The sequence below is a fragment of the Stylophora pistillata genome, chromosome 1 (assembly GCF_964205215.1).
Source record: "Stylophora pistillata chromosome 1, jaStyPist1.2, whole genome shotgun sequence".
In the NCBI taxonomy this organism is placed as follows: Eukaryota; Metazoa; Cnidaria; class Anthozoa; order Scleractinia; family Pocilloporidae; genus Stylophora; species Stylophora pistillata.
In genome coordinates this window covers 58,975,950-58,996,064 of record NC_142519.1, presented here as the reverse complement: position 1 = coordinate 58,996,064, position 20,115 = coordinate 58,975,950, and the positions used below count along the sequence as shown (strand labels likewise).

The following is a 20,115-nucleotide window of genomic DNA, read 5'->3' as shown; positions in this document are numbered from 1 at the left end:
GAAGAGAATAAGAGACCTTAGTTTATCATTACTTTGTGTGTCAGTATCTCAATCAAACGCGAATAGCATTTATGAACTTCCACGTATTAGTAATACTAAGTTTTAAAACTTACAGGTATTTATACGGCAACAAAATACAACACCGAAAATACACAAACGTTAACGTTATCAGTTTTAACTGAATTCTAGACGAAGGGCTAACGCTCGAAACGTCAGCTTTTGTAATCATTACGGTGGCCAATTTACCATTTCAACTTTGTTGATATATCCAAATTATTTCGTTACTCCCACCGAAGAAGAAACAAGTAGGGCAATTGTGTGAGAAAAAATCCGAAGGGAAAGGCGCGAACGGGACACCATGTGAGGCGCCCACCCAGGAGAATTGAGGTTTTAAAATTTACAAATACACGAATATAATAAAATTAAAAATTGTGACATAGACAATCCCGTGAGATGGACCAAGAATAGACCAAGTCCAGAGCAAAAATTGACATTGAAAAGGACTCATGATTAATTTATAAAATAATTTAAAGAACCTTCAAGCGTTCCCTCAGCTTAAGACGGGCCTCGCACTTCCCGTTTCTTTATAAGTCAGTGTGTCAATCAAACGCGACCACGATCTATAAATTTCCACGTATTAGTAATACTTAGTTTTAAAACCTACAAGTTTTTATATGGCAACAAGATTAAAAATTTACAAGGCGATGTATTTTCCCAATTAGTCAAGCTGCAGTGGCTGTAAGTGAAAAGTGGTCTGTACAAATGATTTAAATACATTTTTGAAACACTTACTTCCAGCACTTCCCAACCCTATCCCTCTCTCCTCCCTCTTTTCCTTACCCAAGTGATTTTCCTCAATTTTCGAGCCTTATACCCACTAAGATTAGTCTTCGTTTGAATTTCACTCACGAAAAGAGAGAGTTTTATGGATGTTGCAGAAGGAAAATATGATTTGTTTGTTCATAAAGTCGAACCAGAGAACACCCAAAAGAAAACATCCCAAGCAGCAACTGATTGACACTGGAAAACTTGTTTACTTGCTTAGAAAAAATCTTAAATCCAGTGTAAAATCCTTTTCCGCTTAGTTTCTCAGTTTCTGTAAGTAATTATAGCTTAAGATTACAAAGATCATGTTTCCATTCTTTTCATTTACATAATCTCAGCCAAATTATCTTCAAGCTTCATTCATGGCGAGGAAAACAGGGTCGGGATGGGTTTTAAGCTGTGGTATTTTATTTATTGGTCAAGCTACAGCCGCTCTGAGTGCAAAACTTCACTTTTGTGACAGCATTGTACAACTCTTTAATATACACATGGTGCACTGACAGTGGCATGGTTTTTTATAATACGTGCCAGACAAGGATCAGCATAGCTATTGACAAGAGTTAGTTTATATCATCTTGTGATCTGAGGAGACTCGCAGCAACCTCAAGTCGAAAATGAAGTTTACGCTGAAAACTGACTGTTGGCGTGAATCAAACTTTCATTAGTGGCATTAAAGAACCGGAGAGGGTAACTTCCCCTCTTGGAATATTAGTTCAAGTCATAGAGAATATTGTGAAGGTTACCTCTATCCTGACCCATGATCGAGATGTGCTCAAAATTTCGTTGTTTGCTGATTATGAGCGAATATGTCGTCATGTTTAATGAGTGTCATCGTTCACAAAGCTAGTAAGATAGAGTTAGGTTTGTAAATTAGCAATGTGGAATGACATTTGACGATAACAACAAAACGTTTGACCTGGACATGATACGAATAAAATGTAAATCCGATAGAAGAAAAGATTCGCAACAGCAATAATACACAAGAGTTAACACTTTAAACTGAAATTAAGGAAATATCTTCTCTTAGAGATTTGGGTAACAATCTGATAAAGGTGCTACCACCTGCAGTCTTCAATTACAACTCCGAGTTGGTCGGACTGTAAGTATCTGATATTCATTCCTTTACCGATATTGCTAACAGTTTTATCTAATTATTTGCTAAATATGATAAAGAAGGTCCTTGAGCTTAGTGGGTGTAGTCGGCCATAAAGAAAGTGAAAGAGGTTGGATGGTTCGTAGATGGACAGTATTGGACAGAAAATAATAACTTACCTTTGTTTATTAAAGCATCCTCTCAATTAAATAAATAATCATCTTCTTATACACATGTGTCTGGGGTCTTCCTTTTGTTAACCTCATTCTCTATTGGCTTGATAACTTTGCTGTGGTTGTATAAGCGTGGCTGGTATGAAAGGAGAGGTAGAGAGAAGCGAAGACATACTATTTACAATAAAGGAAGAAATAAGTAGAATAACTGTATGGGAAAAATACAAAGGGAAGGACGCGAACGGGACATCATGTGAGGCGCCCACCCAAGGAAATTGAGGTTTTAAAATTTACAAATATACGGATATAAAGAAGCAAGGAAATAAAATTCAAGATGGTGACATACACAATCCCATGAGATGGACCACGAACAAACCGAGTCCACAACAAAAACTGATATTAAAAAAGAACTTAAACTTATTTCATCCATAACAAATAGAGCCGATCGGTCACCAATTAAGTCCGCTTTGCAGTCTGGGGTTAAGGTATCTATTTTCCCATCTAGATTTTCCTTGAGCTTCCTGGCTGAGCTGAAGTCGATGTCTTGCACTGGCGCGTAATTTACTTCACTGACATAAGTAGGCAAAAGCCATGTGCATTTTACGCTGGTACATGCCAGCTTTCCATGAATTCGAGTCCATGCCTCAATATAAAACATCACGCTTGCGACATGAGTGCATGTTTCTCCTAGGCCAGCCTTACATCCAAGGCAATGTGCGGAGAGGATCGTCCCATCTGTCTCGGTTATGATCCAGATATCAACAGGAGCTTCGTTCATAGCCTGTGAATGTCGACCTTTTCCGACCACGACGTAATATTTATCGCGAATCAGCTTTCCTCTTACCGATTGGACGAACCTCGAAACCATTTGATTATAAGCGTTCAAACTTTTGTAGGCCTTGAATTCTTTTCTCGTATAATGGCTCGTTTCCAGAACCAAATATCCAAACAAATCAGAAACTTCTATGGGAGGTAGAAATTCCCTGTTAAACTGCTCTTTCGGGATGCTGGCCGGGTCGACTCCGATAAAAGATATTTTTGCTAAATATCGCTCTTTAACTCAAGTTTCCAGCCCTTTCACGTAATCTGAAAGCACTGGGATAGCTTTTCTGAGTTTTTCGAGTCGTCTTCGAGTTCAGAATCCATTGAGAGGTCGCAAGATTATCAGCAAATTAAGGAATCTAGAAATGGCATAATATTTCCCTCTAATTTACAAGTGATAACACGCTTCGAGGGACACCAACATGGCGGATAAACAAATTTGCATAATCTGTGACGTCACGTGAAAAGCAAGAATTAAAGGAAAGCTTCAACGTACAGAATAAAGAGTTAAGATCCCTTGTATTACAATTCGGATCTATGCAGATTGAAGGTGGAAAAACTCGTGTTTTTGAGGAAAAAAAGAAAAATCCGAAAATATTGCTGTAAGACATCATAGACTGTGTGATGTGCCAAATGGATGAATGGACAAAATAATGGGCAGCAAGAATGTCTCCAATTACTACACAATTAATAACAGCAGTGTGGCACACTACGATAGAAAAAGGAAACTAGTTTGCAAGCGAGCTGCCGCAGACTTATCAAAAATTATCAGAAATCAACTTCAAAAAAATTTTAGGATATCGACCGGAATATATGGGTATCTAAAATCAGGTTGGAAAACTCGCAACAATAGAAGATGTAAAGAAAATTAACTGAGATAGGCACTGACTTATTACTCTTTAACTTTCAATCAGATGGCTACAAGAGAACGGTATTGGAACGCTATCCAAGGACCTGTTCAAAGATCTGACTAATTTGGAGGAGCTGTGAGTATATGGTTAACGAAATACTATTTCTTTATATTGTATTTGCTTTCAATTTTTTTTGTACTCCTCCTGACATGGGAAAAGAAACAAAGTGACCATGTCCCATTTAAACTCAGCGCGGCAATTCTGTGACGAGTATGCAGTGAATAATCTGGTCACTGATTAAAATAGACAAACATTTTGGAAGGAAGCGGGACTGGAGGATGAGAGTGTTAGACTCGACAGCACTAGTCCTGGTTTTGAATCCCGCCCTGACCATTACCTGGATCTGTTTTTCGGTTGTCCGGGTTCCACTGCTCGATGTCGTTTTCCTTTTCCTTCGATCGATCGTACTACTTCACTTGTTATGCGAATAAAATTCCATCTGGCTTTATTTTGTTTCTAAGAGTTCTAATGCAATTGCATGTTAAGCTTTTCAGAGATCTGTCTGATAACACAATTAAGAATCTGTCACGAGAAATCTTTAGCAACCTATCACAACTCACAAAACTTTAAGTCGCCAAACAAAATTTCTTTGGTCTTACCAGTTGTTATCGCAATCTAACTTTTTCTTCGCTGTAAAACGCAAATTGCAGGTTTTTACTATACACTGACAAGTGTCATTTGTCAGCGTCTTGCTAACTGTTCTATTCTTGCAGAATTTTATCGAACAACCAAATTGAAGAATTACCACCATCGATATTTGTTAACCTGACCCACCTCAGGACATTGTGAGTAGTGACGAACAGTTTTAATTACTTATATGTGCACGATCCTTCGCAGTAAATATAAATGTATGTATATGTATGTATATATATATATGTATTTCATATGTTTGTTGTTTGAGTTTTAATTACTGACTGATTGTTACTTTTTTCTTAGTGGATTGATTGATTGATTTATGAATTTGAAAATGGAACACTTAAGGCAAATTTGAAAAAAGAAATGCTGCAACTAAATAACGGAGACAGAGACTGTTTAGTTAGACTTTCTTAAAATTGCTTTCGAATTCGGCAATTTTCGAGCTATGCAAGGTCAAAGATAGATCGATTCAATCGTCAAGGATTGCTCTCGTTTTGCTTTTATTCTCTCCATGATCAATCTTAAAACTTGTGTCATTCTCTTAATCGTGTCTTGGTCAGTCGCTTTTTCTCGCGCTTGAAGTCCTTTGCTTGTCACTCTATTTACATTTAATGCAGGCTGGATTCGTTGCGATTACTTTAATTTGGCTTTGGTTTTCGGGCACTTACTAGAAAAGCACTCAATATACTTACCACTCATATAACATTCACCTTGAAATTAAAAAAACAAGAAGAAAAATAACCTGCCATGAACAGGTAATATGATTGGCAATTTAACAGAAAAATGGAGAAGAACAAGTTAAAGAAGCTCCATCCTAAACAATTTTGGGGACTGACAAGGCTGCATGACCTGTAAGTATTTCTTGTATATCTAAGTAGTTTTGGTATCTAGTTTCTAGGATTTGAATATATCATTACACTGATTTGTGTGACCCAGCCCGACTGACGGATTTTTTTCTCATCGCAATTGCCTGCAACATACGCTGGGATCGATCACGTTTTCCAATTATGGAAATTTAACGCCCTTTGTTATAACTTCTCTATGTTTCGCCAAAATTTCTGAAAAGTATGCTTGTGGAGGGTCTGTGGAGATAACTAGAAAACCTGGAAGGGGATTAGCCGGGTTAGAAATAATAAGAGGGATCTTTTGAATACCTTGGAAATTAGTTACTATACACTGACAAGTGTCATTTGTCAGCGTCTTGCTAACTGTTCTATTCTTGCAGAATTTTATCGAACAACCAAATTGAAGAATTACCACCATCGATATTTGTTAACCTGACCCACCTCAGGACATTGTGAGTAGTGACGAACAGTTTTAATTACTGATTGATTGTTACTTTTTTCTTAGTGGATTGATTGATTGATTGATTTATGAATTTGAAAATGGAACACTTAAGGCAAATTTGAAAAAAGAAATGCTGCATCTAAATAACGGTAACAGAGACTGTTTAGTTAGACTTTCTTAAAATTGCTTTCGAATTCGACAATTTTCGAGCTATGCAAGGTCAAAGATAGATCGATTTAATCGTCAAGGATTGCTCTCGTTTTGCTTTTATTCTCTTCATGATCAATCTCAAAACTTGTGTCATTCTCTTAATCGTGTCTTGGTCAGTCGCTTTTTCTCGCGCTTGAAGTCCTTTGCTTGTCACTCTATTTACATTTAATGCAGGCTGGATTCGTTGCGATTACTTTAATTTGGCTTTGGTTTTCGGGCACTTACTAGAAAAGCACTCAATATACTTACCACTCATATAACATTCACCTTGAAATTAAAAAAACAAGAAGAAAAATAACCTGCCATGAACAGGTAATATGATTGGCAATTTAACAGAAAAATGGAGAAGAACAAGTTAAAGAAGCTCCATCCTAAACAATTTTGGGGACTGACAAGGCTGCATGACCTGTAAGTATTTCTTGTATATCTAAGTAGTTTTGGTATCTAGTTTCTAGGATTTGAATATGTCATTACACTGATTTGTGTGACCCAGCCCGACTGACGGATTTTTTTCTCATCGCAATTGCCTGCAACATACGCTGGGATCGATCACGTTTTCCAATTATGGAAATTTAACGCCCTTTGTTATAACTTCTCTATGTTTCGCCAAAATTTCTGAAAAGTATGCTTGTGGAGGGTCTGTGAAGATAACTAGAGAACCTGGAAGGGGATTAGCCGGGTTAGAAATAATAAGAGGGATTTTTTGAATACCTTGGAAATTAGTTGTAAAATTCATGCCACATCACCAGAAATCGGGGACATTTCGAGCCCGTTACGAAATGTCAGCGGTATGTCGTATTACAGACAATTTAATACGGCGGCGGTGGAAGTGAAGTGAACACGTAACTTTCTGTTTCCGTAAAACCACGCCTAGTACCTTACTATCCCAGAACACCAAAGGAGACGTGAAAACAAGGAAAATGACGGCCAAATTGTGCAGTTACAGGGACTTGTATCTTTCGTGTTCTTCCTTCCTAAAATTGGGGTATTTAAAACTGGCGTATTGGGCTTTTGAGCTCTGTGAAAATACGAAGAGTCTGAGTCTCCTGGCTCAAGGAAGATTTGTGGGCCAACATATTCGACTGTTTACAAACGATTTAGTTGAGAAAACGTCCGCAGAATGCATATCGAACTACGCAGTTGCGAATCTTCACAAGGTTGTTCCCACGACAAAAGAATTGTAACACCTAGTCGAAGCAGATTTTAAGAGTTCATATGGGAAAATGGAGTCAGAATTATGGGTTTACTCTTATACCTTGGGAAAAGGTAGGCTTGAATTTAAGTATTTCTTTTTCGTAGCGATGAACGCTTTAACCGATGCAGGCTGCATTTCCAACTACGCAGTGAAAGAATATCCCATTCTTAGACAGCTATTTTGAAAAAACAATCTTTTCCCATACATTTTCTTATACATTTTGCTTGTAACACGAGAACCGCCTCCGCCATCTTGTCCCAAATTTCTGGCAATGATGACGATGACGCTTCACTAGAAATAACCAAAAACTTAAAAAAACCAATGTGATTACATTGAAAATTGTTGTAAGTTACTTTCTCTGTTATGAAAACAGTAAAAACATTTTTCCTTTTTTCATCAGCTATTTATCAGGAAACAGACTCGAATATTTACCAACAGGAATTTTCAAAGATCTGAGCCGGCTTTTGATAATGTAAGTAGGCAATGAATCATATGGTGATTAATTTCATCGAAGTGGTATCTTAGCATCTTCTAACAATCGCAATTTTTGGTTTTAAATCCACGCAACAGTGCTGACTGAAAAATGGTATCATTGCTGTTGCGCTGATTGATTTTTTTGTCATTACTTCTGTCAGGGAAATCTTTGATAATAAATTGACTAAAGTTTCCGTTGACAACTTCAAAGAAATTAAACAGTTGAAAATTCTGTGAGTGTTAACTTAATAAAATGACAATCAATATATAAAAGGTGCTTCAAGACTGTAGACTTCCATCCTATTTAATGAATTCTTCCCCATCTAATTTCCAGATATATGCATTCCAACCAGATGAGGGAGATTCCTTATGGATTTTTCAAAGTGTTAAATGATATACTGCGAGTGTAAGTTTTGTATATTGTTTTATTTTTAAACTTAAAGTTTTTAACAAGGCTTGTTGACAAGTTGTATGCAGTTTTATTTATCTATTTAGTTGAAATAATTACACTTACAGGAGTTTCGACAGAATTCTGTTGCGTTGTAATATGCACAAGGACGACGCTGACCCTGTTTTCATATACAACGACGCCCTTTTTTGGCGCATTCTTAAGACTTGGGTCCTGTGGACAAGTTTTATGCGATTTTAATCATCCATATAGAGTAAAAATTTCTTAGAAGACTGGTTACTTCCTATTTTACAATTGCAGGAGTTTCGACACAAATCTGATGTGCTGTCATGTGCACAAGGAGGACGCTGACTGTGCTTTCATTTACAACGACGACTTTGCTAACTGCGAGAGCATGTTTAAGAATTCTGCCCCAAGGATAAGTATCTGGGTGATTGGAATGTTTTCTCTGGCTGGTGCAGTGTTTGTCATAACCTGGCGAGTGATTTTCAAAGAGAAGAATGTGGTACAGTCCATCATGTTGCTACATTTGGCGGTGTCCGATGGTGTGATGGGCACCTACCTGGTCACTGTCGGCACCAAAGATCTGCTGTGGAGAGGAGAATATTACTTGCATGACTTTCAGTGGAGGTCTGGCTTGTCTTGTCAAATTATTGGAGCGATCTCCTTGTTGTCAAGTGAGGTGTCAGTAATGATGATGACACTGATTTCTGCTGATCGCCTCAAAAATATTGTGTTCCCTTACCAGGGTGCTTCTCTGAAACCAAAGGCAACACATATCCTGTGTATCTCCATATGGGCAATTGGTTTCCTTATTGCCTTTTTGCCTATGTTTGGTATCGGGTATTTTGAAGACCCATTCAGGTACCATAGTTACTATGGTAGAAGTGTGGTTTGTTTGCCCTTGCAGCTTACCTCTGATAAGCCAGCAGGTTGGGAGTATTCTGTCGCTATCTTTGTCGCTTTGAATTTTGCTTTTTTCTTGTTCATCATGGTTGCTTATGTCATGATACTCCTCAAGTCTTACTTGTCGAGCCGGCGATTAGCCCGCCAGGGTACTGCAAGAGAGATCCAGGCCAGAAGAGTAAACTTTAGGAGGGAAACGGCTCTTGCAAGGCGGGTGTTTTTCATCATTCTTAGTGATTGTGTCTGCTGGATGCCGGTGATAGTGTTTGGCATGAGGAGCATCATCGAGAAGTCTTTCAAAGCGCCAGGTGACCTCGCCGTCTGGATTGCTGTATTTGCCCTTCCGATCAACTCTGCCTTGAATCCCATCCTGTACACCTTGTCAACAGAGCAGGTATGATAGACGCCTATAAATCAACTACAATGAACAAAAGAGACTCCGTCGACTAGAGCTACAAAAAGTAGGTAGCCTAATCATAGGAATGGTAATGAGTTGTGTCCGACAAGGAGAACTATGATAAGAATGCCCACAGCTGCTTTGATGACCCGAAAATGACCCTCACACTTTTTAAAATCATTGAAAAGCAGAGTCACTTGTTTCATTTTATTATGTGAGACCAGTTCAAAGCAAGGAACAAATTTAGATTTTTTTTTGTTTATTGCCTATTCAGGTCCGAGGCATTCTGGGGAACAAATTGGAAAAATTCTGGAATTACTTGAAGAACGTTTTCTTTTGCTGTGGTCGAAATCAGGAAGGTGCGATGTTATGATCATATATTTGAAGAAATAAAACTACAGCTAACACTTAGTAATAAGGTATAAACCAAGGAACTGGGTTAACTATTAAAAGATTTCTGCAAGTATAGTTTTTGGTTGATTGATTGATTGACTGATTTTTTTTCAAATGCATTCATTCATTCAATCATTTATTCATTCATTTATGTATTCATGCATTTGGGAATTCACTTAATCATGCTTTTCCTTGTTGGTCTCTGCGTTCGTTCGTTACTACTTTCGTTCGCTCTATCAGATACTTCTTTCCGGGTTCGTTCACTAGCCTTTTCTCGTTGTTTTCCTGAAAAGGCGAAGGACAGGGAGAACAAGTGAACCAGCAGGGAATGGATGAAAATGATCAACACGACGGCCAGGGAGGTAAAACCTTTCTTGTGTCAGCTAACAATTCTTGGAAACTGTAAGCAAGGGTACAGCGGAATTCTGTGACTAAAACATATTCGATTAATTTTTCAAGCAGAAGTTGAGGGTGCGGAAGCAATCGAACTGGCACATATGGGTGCGCATCTCCCACAACAAGGTAGGCTGACGTTTCCTAACCAAAGCCATCTTAACTGGAAGAACAGTGTCGTATTGAAGTTTCCTTTGCGTTGATGATGTTTATTGTGTTCTCTACCTGGGAAGGTTGGATAATTTTATTTCCCCTAGACGTAGGTCTTTATTGTCATTACAATCGTCCAACATTTTTTCGTTCATTTTGTTACTTTTAATTTTTAGATCCCGTCATGTAACACAAAATTTGATCGATTTGAGAGCTTTTTAGACGGTTAGGTGTGTGATCCTAAGCTCACGGTCATTATCATCTTCTGGAAAGGGGAAGAAAGTGATCTAGCTTGTTTAAGAGAAGTTTTTGATTTTGAAATAACCGCAAATACTCAGATACAGTGTTTTCAAAACGTCATGAAGAATAACGAACAATATTGTTAATTAGTCGACAACTATTTTAATTTACTACACAACTCGGGCAGTCAGAGGGCTAATAACTAAAATCAACCAATCAAAATGCTCTATTGCCGGTCAATATTCTCTCAGTATTGGACCGGGTACTGTCCCGAATGGTCTCGAATGATACCGCACTTGTGTCCCTTTGAATTTCAGTCGTATAATGTAAAGGTATAATTTACCTATTGGTTTCAAGGAGAACTCGAGGAAGCCGAAAGAATCGAACCAGCACCTATCGGATCAGCTCAACCAAATGAAGGTAGGTCGTCTCACCTTAAAATATGGTTTTATAAACTGGGTCGATAATGTCAATTGTCCACCGTAATGAGTTTGTAAAAGTCTAGTTGAAATAATCACAAATACTCAGATTCAGTGTTTTCAAAACGTTACGAAGAATAACGTAAATATTGTTAATTAGTCGACAACTATTTTAATGCATGGTATAATTTACCTAATGGTTTCAAGGAGGACTCGACGAGGCCGAAAGAATCGAACCAGGTGCTATCGGATCAGCTCAGCCAAATGAAGGTAATTCGTCTAATCTTCTAATATGGTTTTTTCAACTGGGTCGATAATATAAATTGGCCACCGTGAAGAGTTTATAAAAGTTTAGAAACTCTCTGCGGTGGGCAATTTACATTTATTTATCAACTGAGGTGGTGAAACCAAATCATCTTTTAATACTATCACCGACGCAACACCACTGTTTCTTCAGAAATTTACCTTACTTTATTTGTTCGCTTACTAATACAGAACGTAAACATGAAATCTTCGGCGCTAATGAGTAAAGTTTGGGGTGGAGAAAGTTGAAATTCAACTTGTAAAATCAAAACCTCAATGCTCTTACAGGAGAGCCTTTGTTGCTCGTAGGTTGAATTGATATCTTGAAAAACAGCAAGGGGATTAATTTTTCGATTCAAGTAACTTCGGAAAAAGGAAACTACTTCAGTAAATCACGATGGTCCACGTTAACTGACTTCCCTTTCGGCTCAGAGACGAGAATAACTTTTGATTAGTGAAATCGACATATCCTGCCAACGCCATGATTGTTTCTCTCACTTTCCTCTTGGAACCGTTTATGATGGAGCACGTGATATGTATGTGACTTTGAACCCCGTGTTAAGTCTTCGCGGGGCTACCATTTTTTGTGGAACAAGCTAATGCAAACAAGAGGTCTATATCCCTTCTCGAGTGTGTCGAGAAACAAGATATGCAAGATGTTGTGTTATTTATCGGCGAGCGTAAAAGATCCGAACGACGCCATTCATTCAAGAACTTCAAGTGCCTTTTTACTGCCCGTCACGTGACTCGGTACAAAGTACAAACTATAACAATTTTGACAACACAACATCTCCCCCTTTAAAAACTACGGGGAGAAGCCAAAACTACTAAACATGAAGGTAATAAAGTTTGATTTAACTTATAACATGGACTGTGTAAACTTAGAGATCGGACTGTTCAATTCATAAATTTATCCCGCACAGTCACAAGTCCAATCTTCTGGGGGCACTGACTACTCGCCCAGATCTAGTTGTGGTTGCACCAGCTGCACAAGCAGCTGCCGGAACATCCAACTTGATCGCCTCTGGAATTTGCTTGCTCGAATCAGGAAAGCTAGGACCTTGCTTGCTCAAATCAGGACTGCTAGGGTACAGCGGAGTAAGGTCCTTCCGGTTCCTTCTGATAGTTCCTCTGGGGCTGCTAACAATGTATGAACGAGGTGTCTCAGCCTCTTGAGTCACGGTCGCTGGGACTTTCATGTCTCGAATCCAAACCTCGGTTCCCACAGGAATCTTCTTTTGATCTCTTGCGCCATGATGAGAATCAAAGTAAGCCTTTTGCTCTTGCTTTCGAACTTCCTCTCTACCTCGGACTATAGACAAATCAGGCCAACCGGGTTTCAGCTCCACCGCAGCAAGTGGAACTCTGGATCTTATCTTTCGACCAAACAGAAGCTCAGCTGGACTGTAACCATTCTCTAATGGTGTTGAGCGATATGCAAGCAACGCCTTAGCAGGATCATCCTCCTTCTTCAGGACAGACTTTGCGGTCTGCACCGCCCGTTCAGCCATCCCATTTGATTGGGGGTACTTTGGACTGCTTGTCACACTTGCCAATCCCCATTCCTTTGCAAATTTAATGAATTCAGCTGAACTATACTGAGGACCATTGTCAGATCTGACAGAGTCTGGAATTCCATGTCTCGCAAACATAGATTTCAGCGCCTGAATGACATCTTGCGAAGTCTGGGACGATGAAAGCAAGGCCACCTCAATGTATCGGCTGAAGTAATCCACGACCAGCAAATAGGTGCGGCCCTTTAGCTGAAGCAAATCTGTTCCGATGATCTGCCATGGCCTGTTTGGAACCACTGAAGGAATAAGGGGTTCTGCTCGGGAAGATCGGTGTTCTGCGCATCTGCGGCATCCCTGAACCATATCCTCAATCTGCATACTAAGGCCTGGCCACCACACAGACATCTTGGCACGGCTGCGACATTTTGTGATGCCCTGATGGCCTTCATGCAAGCGATCAAGAATCTCTATCCTCATGCAGGACGGTATGATGACTCTGGAAGCCTTCAGAAGTAATCCACGAACTAAGGTAATTTCTCCTCTCTCACTCCAGTACCCTTTTAGTGCCTCCGGAACTCTATCTTTTTCTGGCCAGCCAAGTTGGCAGTAGGTTGTAAGTTGTCGGCATACTTCATCCTCCTCTTGTCGTTCCCTTATCTCTTCCAGACGTCTGTCGCTGGCTGGAATTTCACTCAAAACACTGTGCGCATACAGGGCTATTTCTTCTTCTTGTAAGCCTGACTGCTGCTCCTGGTTTATCGGAGCTCTTGAGAGAGCATCTGCTGTTGTCAAACTCTTGCCTGGAACGTTTGAGATGGCATACTGGAATCTGAGCAGCCTCATTCGTAAACGCTGAATTCTTGGTGGCATTTCATTTAAGTTCTTTGACCCCAGGAGAGGAACTAATGGTTTGTGGTCCGTTTCAATATGAAATGGCTTACCGATGAGGTAGTCCGATAACCTTTCGCATGCCCATGTCACTGCTAGAGCCTCCTTTTCTACTTGGGCGTACCTCTGTTCTGTTGGCGTCAATGCCCTGGATATGAATGCAACGGGTTTCCAACCGCCATCCTCTTGGGCTTGGGTGAGAACCGCTCCAAGACCAAACGAGGAAGCGTCCGATGATACCCTTGTCTCTTTGGCTGGATCATAGAGGGCTAGTGTTGGCGTAGAGACTAGGGCCTTCTTTACGGCATTGAATGCTTCCCGCTGAGCCCCAGTCCAGAGCCATGCATTGTTCTTACTCAGAAGATCCCTCAGTGGCTTTGTCATGTCCGCCAGGTTAGGAATGTACTTCCCTACTTGATTGACCATGCCCAGGAACCGCCTTAATTGTGCAATGTCAGTTGGTTCCCCCATCTGTGCGACAGCTTCCACTTTAGTGGGGTCGATTTGCACTCCATCTTTGCCGATCACGTGCCCCAGAAATTCCACTTTATCTGTTGAGAACTTGCACTTCTCCAGGTTAAGGGTAACATTAGCATCTGCTAACCGCTCCAGTACTGCAATCAACCTCTTATCATGCTGCTCTTGGGTCTCTCCAAATACTAAGATGTCATCAACTTGACACTCCACCCCATCGAGACCTTCTAGGATCCTCTGCATCGCTTTCTGGAAGTGTTCGGGTGCTGAAGAAATACCGAAGGGTAGTCTTGTGAAACAGTACCTTCCCCATGGTGTGATAAAAGTGGTAAACAGCTTTGAATTCTCACCTAACTTCCTCTGCCAAAATCCACTATTTGCATCCAGCTTAGACATAATCTTTGCGCCAGACAGTTTGGCTAGAGTTTGTTCAGTTGTTGGCATTTGGTGGACCTCTCTCTGAACAGCCTTATTTAACTGGACAAAGTCACCACAAATTCTGACACTGCCATTCCTTTTGGGTACAACAACAATCGGGGAACACCACTGGGTAGGTTGATCGACCTGTTCTATCACTCCCATTTGCTCCATTCGCTCAAGCTCCTTCTTCACTTGAGGTAGTAAAGGAATAGGAATACGCCTTGGTGTACACAGATTAAATGGAGTGACTGATTCATCCAGCTTGATCTCGTAAACACCATCCATGCATCCTAACCCCTGAAACAAGCTGGGGAATCTCTTCTCATAGTTGCTGTCCTTTGAGTCAACACCAGAGATTCTAGCAATTGTCCCGAGCCGGCTACACGCGCTTCTTCCCAACAAAGACTGTTCAAGGCCAGGAACCACATAAATTTCGTCAGCACAGCATTGCAGGTTATGCGTAAGGGATGCTGTAAATTTACCTTTGCAAAACAGTGGTACTTTGCATGGGCCATACAATTTCTTATCAGGTGGAAGGAGCTTTTCCTGAATTGACAAAAGACCAAAAGTCTTTTCTGATATGACAGAAACATCAGCCCCACTATCAAGCTTGAAAGTAACTGGGCAACCATTTACCAGGATTTCAGCTTTCCACGGATGTGCCTGCATGCTGTCAACACCGATCTCTCCAAGAAACACACTGGTATCTGGATCCTCAGAAAACTGATCCTCGGTTACAACTTCTTCAACCTGTTGGGACATGCATACTCGGGCATAATGACCTTTCTTGGAACATTTATGACAAACAGAATTAAGTGCAGGGCAATTCCCTCTGGTGTGATTTGCAGATAATCCACATCGTAAACAGCCACTGGGGTTTGACTTATCTCTAGCGCCAACGACACCTCCACGTTTCTTTGGTGGAAACTTCTGCAACTTTGCTCTGAATTTGGCTCCAATCTCATCGATTTCGGTGGATGTCGACCGCGACCACTCCTAATGACTTCTTGTTGTTTCTTGACTGACTCGCTTTCCCTGGCCATTTTCACAGCTTTTTCAAGAGTCAAAGTCGATTCCAACTGCATCTTTTCACTTAGTGTAGCATCTTTAACTCCCACCACAATACGATCCCGAATCATCTCTTCTTTCAGGGCGCCAAAATTGCAATGCTCGGCCAAGCAATGAAGCGATGTGATAAATTCCTCGGCGGTTTCGTCAGCCTGGGTTCGCTGGTTGAATTTCGCTCGTTCGTAAATGACGTTTCTCCTGACTAGGAAATACTGGTCGAACTTTTCCTTTACTTTGTCGTATTTTAGCCGGTCTCCCTCATCGCCAAACACAAATGTAGTCATAACATCGTCGGCGGCATCGCCCATCGCGTATAGCAACGTGTTTACTTGAATTTCTTCGCTTTTTCTGTGTAGATCACACGCCATCCGATATCGACCGAACCGACGAATCCATTTTTCCCACTCGTCTGCCTTTTTGAAATCGAACATTTCGGGTGCAGTAATCTTGTTAGCCATGATTCCTCCAGAACAGTAGTACGCTTACTTCCCGGGTTTCTTCTGCTGTCGCGGCGAACAATTTCTCTTTTGTCAATATTTAGCTCCGCTCGAGTAACCTCAAAGAACTCTCCTGTATTTTCCTCTAAGGGCCTCGACTATCCAGTTATTCTTCTCGTCAAGGGACTCAATATCCCACTCCTGACACCATGTTGTGTTATTTATCGGCGAGCGTAAAAGATCCGAACGACGCCATTCATTCAAGAACTTCAAGTGCCTTTTTACTGCCCGTCACGTGACTCGGTACAAAGTACAAACTATAACAATTTTGACAACACAACACAAGAGACATACACGCATGAGTACACACAAGTCGACTTTTTTCGGTTGAAAAGTCGTGAAGACCCCTTTTAGAGGGAGCACAACTTAAATACCCATAGTATATTTGCTTATTTTTTTCGTTTTCTTTTTATCAACGCAGAGCAAGGGGAGCAAGAGCTTGATTCTGTGTCCCTTACTCGAGGTAGGTTAACCTTACAAAGGGCTTACAAAGACCTTTATCACAAATTTAAAATTTCTATGACCAGGAGTGGATATAGTCTATTATCAAACTTCGTATCAAATATCAGAATCATATGGAGAGTGGAGTTCTCAGAATAGTTATGTCTTTCTGTGAGAGGATATTGAAAAACAATTTTTTTATAAGCATAACATGATAGGGCAGAATACTGATTAATATTCAGTAAAAGAAATCAATGTTTATCTTCAAGTTAATCCTGTTGCACGCTTTCGTTTAGGAGAATGATGTTAGAATGTTGTTTACTGAGCAGCAAGCAGTAAGGCATCAAGTACAACATCTCTTGAATTTTTTATTTTACCTACCGTGTCCATTTAATTGTAGGTAAACGGAGCAAAAGTTTCAGGTTTTCAACCGAAAAGAGGTGAGTGAGCAAAGAGATACGCCCAGTTTTATCTTACGCTGATGACGCGCAGTTACTATTAAATAGTTGATAGACATAGTGACTGAGAACCTGACTGCTTAAAGGTTGACTGTTTTTTTTTTTTTAAAGAGTGACTGTCATTGTAACTGACTGACTAATTGACCGACTGACAGACAAATCGCTGACCAGTCGCCTAAATGACCATTGACTTTTCAACTTGGAATTACTGACTGAGTACTTGTCTGACCAACCGACGGACTAATTGACTGTCTGACTGATCAAACGACAGAATAGGGCTGTTGTCGGAGAAAGATCCCCCAAAAAACTTCTTTCTTTTTAACAGAAGATGGGGACAATCAAGATCTTCAAAGCGTCGAAAGTCGTACTCGGCTTCCAAAGTTATCCATGAAGAGCAAGATTTCGAAAACGAGACGGCACTGTAGGTGGTGTAATTCGAGGAAATTGTTGCAAAAGAAATTTTGAACAATTTTCTAAGCAGAATTGGTCATTGGGATCAGTGATGAGATACAGCTGTGGCACCATTTTAACTAAGCGTGATCTTTGTAGAAGATTCTTGTACCTAAGAAGAAACTATTTGCGTTCATTTTGTGCCTCAGTTTAGGAGTTTAAAAAGAATCATTAAGTCAGTTCTATTAAACCCCTCAGTGTGCGTTGGTTATTTTAAGTCAAGTCAAATCTCGCTCAGTCCTTCGCTATCTTAAAAACCTTCCCAAAAAATTTTTTTTTCTTTGCTTCAGTGGTTTAATCAGTTATAGTTACACACTATCACTTATCTACGTTAAACAGATAATTGATCAGATCATTTCTTGAGGATTTTATTCCCCTATGATGCAAATTGCGCATGTCTTGGGACATCCGCCATTTCTATTGACATCATCTTTGGGAGATTTTCGGGCACTCTTTCAGGCACCCTTTCAGGCACCCTCTCAGGCACCCTTTCAGGCACCCTTTCAGGCACCCTTTCAGGCACCCTTTCAGGCACCCTCTCAGGCACCCTTTTAGGTATTTCATATTCACAATTGATATTTTTGTCATTGCCTCTTAACATTATCAGTGCTTCCTTGTGATTTACATCATCATAGTTTGTACAAAGAAAAGAGGGGCGCGGTTGAAACTAATGGCATTATTTGGCTCGAAACGACAGGATGGCACATCGAGGACTACAAGGGTGTTTTTTTTTTGCCATTTTTGATCACGTGTTTGCTCGTTCGCCCTGATGTACATAATTATATTAAGAACAAGAACAGGTATTTAAATATATTTGCTGCAGAGTTCAGAAAATGCACGCTTTCTGGCCTATGAATTATCTAACATTTGATCCTCGTTTAGACAAAAAATTAAACAGTGCGCTGGGACGAAATGTGAAAAATTTTAATTAATAAAGTGTTAACATATTGATGAAATGGCTCCTGGTTAAAGGATCATGTTAATATATAGCACCATTGAGTAAAACTTACGGAGGGTAATTATTAATTAAGAGGTAACGTCGTTAGTAATCAAATAATTATTATATTAATGTTGTAATTATATTCATGTTGTATTAAAATTCTGAGATATTTAGAGATAAAGCAAGTATCTCACTTCAACTCTTGCAACCAAAACAGCATGACAATTTTGGAGCTTACATATTCATGAAAATGTATGAAACTGCCTCTAGAATAAAAGAGGATAAGAGAAATGCCAGCATATTCTTTTCTGTATCGTTTTCCATGTGCTCACCTTTTATTGACATAATTAAGCGATATGACACACTTCTACCTACTCCATAACGTAATAAATGAGGATCACGAGGAAAGTTCATAATTATTTGTTACGGCTCATAAGAGTTACTGGTTCTAATTCCATCAAGTGGTGGCGCGCCTGAGGTGTTATTTGTAAACTCACGGTAAACACAGTAAATACCAACAACCCGGCGTCAAACAAATTGCTACTCAAAAGCTCAAAACTTTTCTAACGACTCAAAAAAAAAACAAAAAAGCTTGCACACATCAAAAAAAAAGTCTGCGTGATTTGCTGGCGACATTATGTGATCTCAAAGCAAGTGGGCACTAGTAGACATTTACAGAGTATGCTAGCATAATTTTTGGCATAATTCGAGCAAACTGACATAATTTCTGCCAAGTAGCAATGCTAGCATAATTTACTCATTTTGATAATTATCAGATCATTTTTGATGCCATTATTTGATAATTTTTTGTCTCTAGTCCCAAGCACTTGGTGACCTTAATCGATATTTAAAGTTTTTAGTTAAACTAGTAGCATTTGTAGGTCACTGTGAAGCACTGAGCCCGGGTCTAACCTGAACCACATGTTTATTTGAAATTCATTGTGGATTTGTTGCGTTTCTTTCCTGTAGACGAACGGCTTCTAGTTAAATAATATATATTTTGGACTTATTTGCATTTTTTCAAAGAGCATAATTTAAAAAAACGGTGACATAATTTGGAAAAAAGAGCATAATGTTAGCATAATTTGGCCATAAAAAAAAGCATTGCTACTAGCATAATATGCCACTTTTACTAGCATAATCTATAAATGCTTAGGCGCTAGAAACGCGCGCACAAGTTCGGCAACGTCGTCTTAACAGTTGTCATCCTTACTGACTTGAAATAAATGGACAGCGCTTTCTTAAGAATATTCATCTTAAGATAATGATTTGGAACAGCTGTATACAGACGGCTTTCTGTATGTGAATTCAACGCTGTTTAAAGGCAGTTCGATCTGAGTTTAAATGAGGGAGCAGCGAAAATATACTCCAGGTATTTACCTCTTTTTGATATTCCAAATGTCGATAGGGTGAAATGTTAGTAAAATAGGTCACAGACTTAATTGAGTGGGGGGTGGAGATATCAAACCTGTCGGAAAAATTTACTGCACTTTTTGCTTCCTCGATATTTAACTCAAAGGCAATAATGAATTACTTCAGCCATTCTTCATTTACGGAGTTACAAAACATCTATAGATTTAGCGGCTTAACATTAAGCACTAACTAATTTTTCCCATGCCACTGTCTTGCCAATAACAATGATAATGATAAATTTATTAATGTATTATCATAAACAGTGGTGTGTTAGTTATTCAGACTTTCTCGGCTGGAATAAGATGAGAATGATAAC

General features: G+C 39.6%; 1 protein-coding gene across 2 annotated transcripts in view; it reads left to right on the top strand.

Moving 5' to 3' along the window:
• The window catches only part of LOC148743408 (G protein-coupled receptor GRL101-like), a 169,644-nt gene extending 151,009 nt beyond the window's left edge, over positions 1–18,635 (top strand). The window contains exons 1-17 of one of the 2 annotated variants that reach the window (XM_088726339.1): positions 3,581–3,899; positions 4,538–4,609; positions 5,240–5,311; positions 5,686–5,757; positions 6,294–6,365; positions 7,553–7,624; positions 7,788–7,859; positions 7,961–8,032; positions 8,336–9,335; positions 9,613–9,697; positions 10,025–10,093; positions 10,194–10,253; positions 10,872–10,934; positions 11,141–11,203; positions 16,519–16,560; positions 16,939–16,978; positions 17,322–18,635. In XM_088726339.1, coding sequence (XP_088582465.1) covers positions 5,244–5,311; positions 5,686–5,757; positions 6,294–6,365; positions 7,553–7,624; positions 7,788–7,859; positions 7,961–8,032; positions 8,336–9,335; positions 9,613–9,697; positions 10,025–10,093; positions 10,194–10,253; positions 10,872–10,934; positions 11,141–11,203; positions 16,519–16,560; positions 16,939–16,978; positions 17,322–17,421 — 1,950 coding nt within the window. In that variant the 5' untranslated portion in view covers positions 3,581–3,899; positions 4,538–4,609; positions 5,240–5,243 and the 3' untranslated portion in view covers positions 17,422–18,635. Of the gene's footprint in view, positions 1–3,580; positions 3,900–4,537; positions 4,610–5,239; positions 5,312–5,685; positions 5,758–6,293; positions 6,366–7,552; positions 7,625–7,787; positions 7,860–7,960; positions 8,033–8,335; positions 9,336–9,612; positions 9,698–10,024; positions 10,094–10,193; positions 10,254–10,871; positions 10,935–11,140; positions 11,204–16,518; positions 16,561–16,938; positions 16,979–17,321 lie in introns of those variants that run through there. The other variant, XM_088726341.1, reaches the window with a different exon arrangement.
• The last annotated feature ends 1,480 nt before the right edge of the window (positions 18,636–20,115 follow it).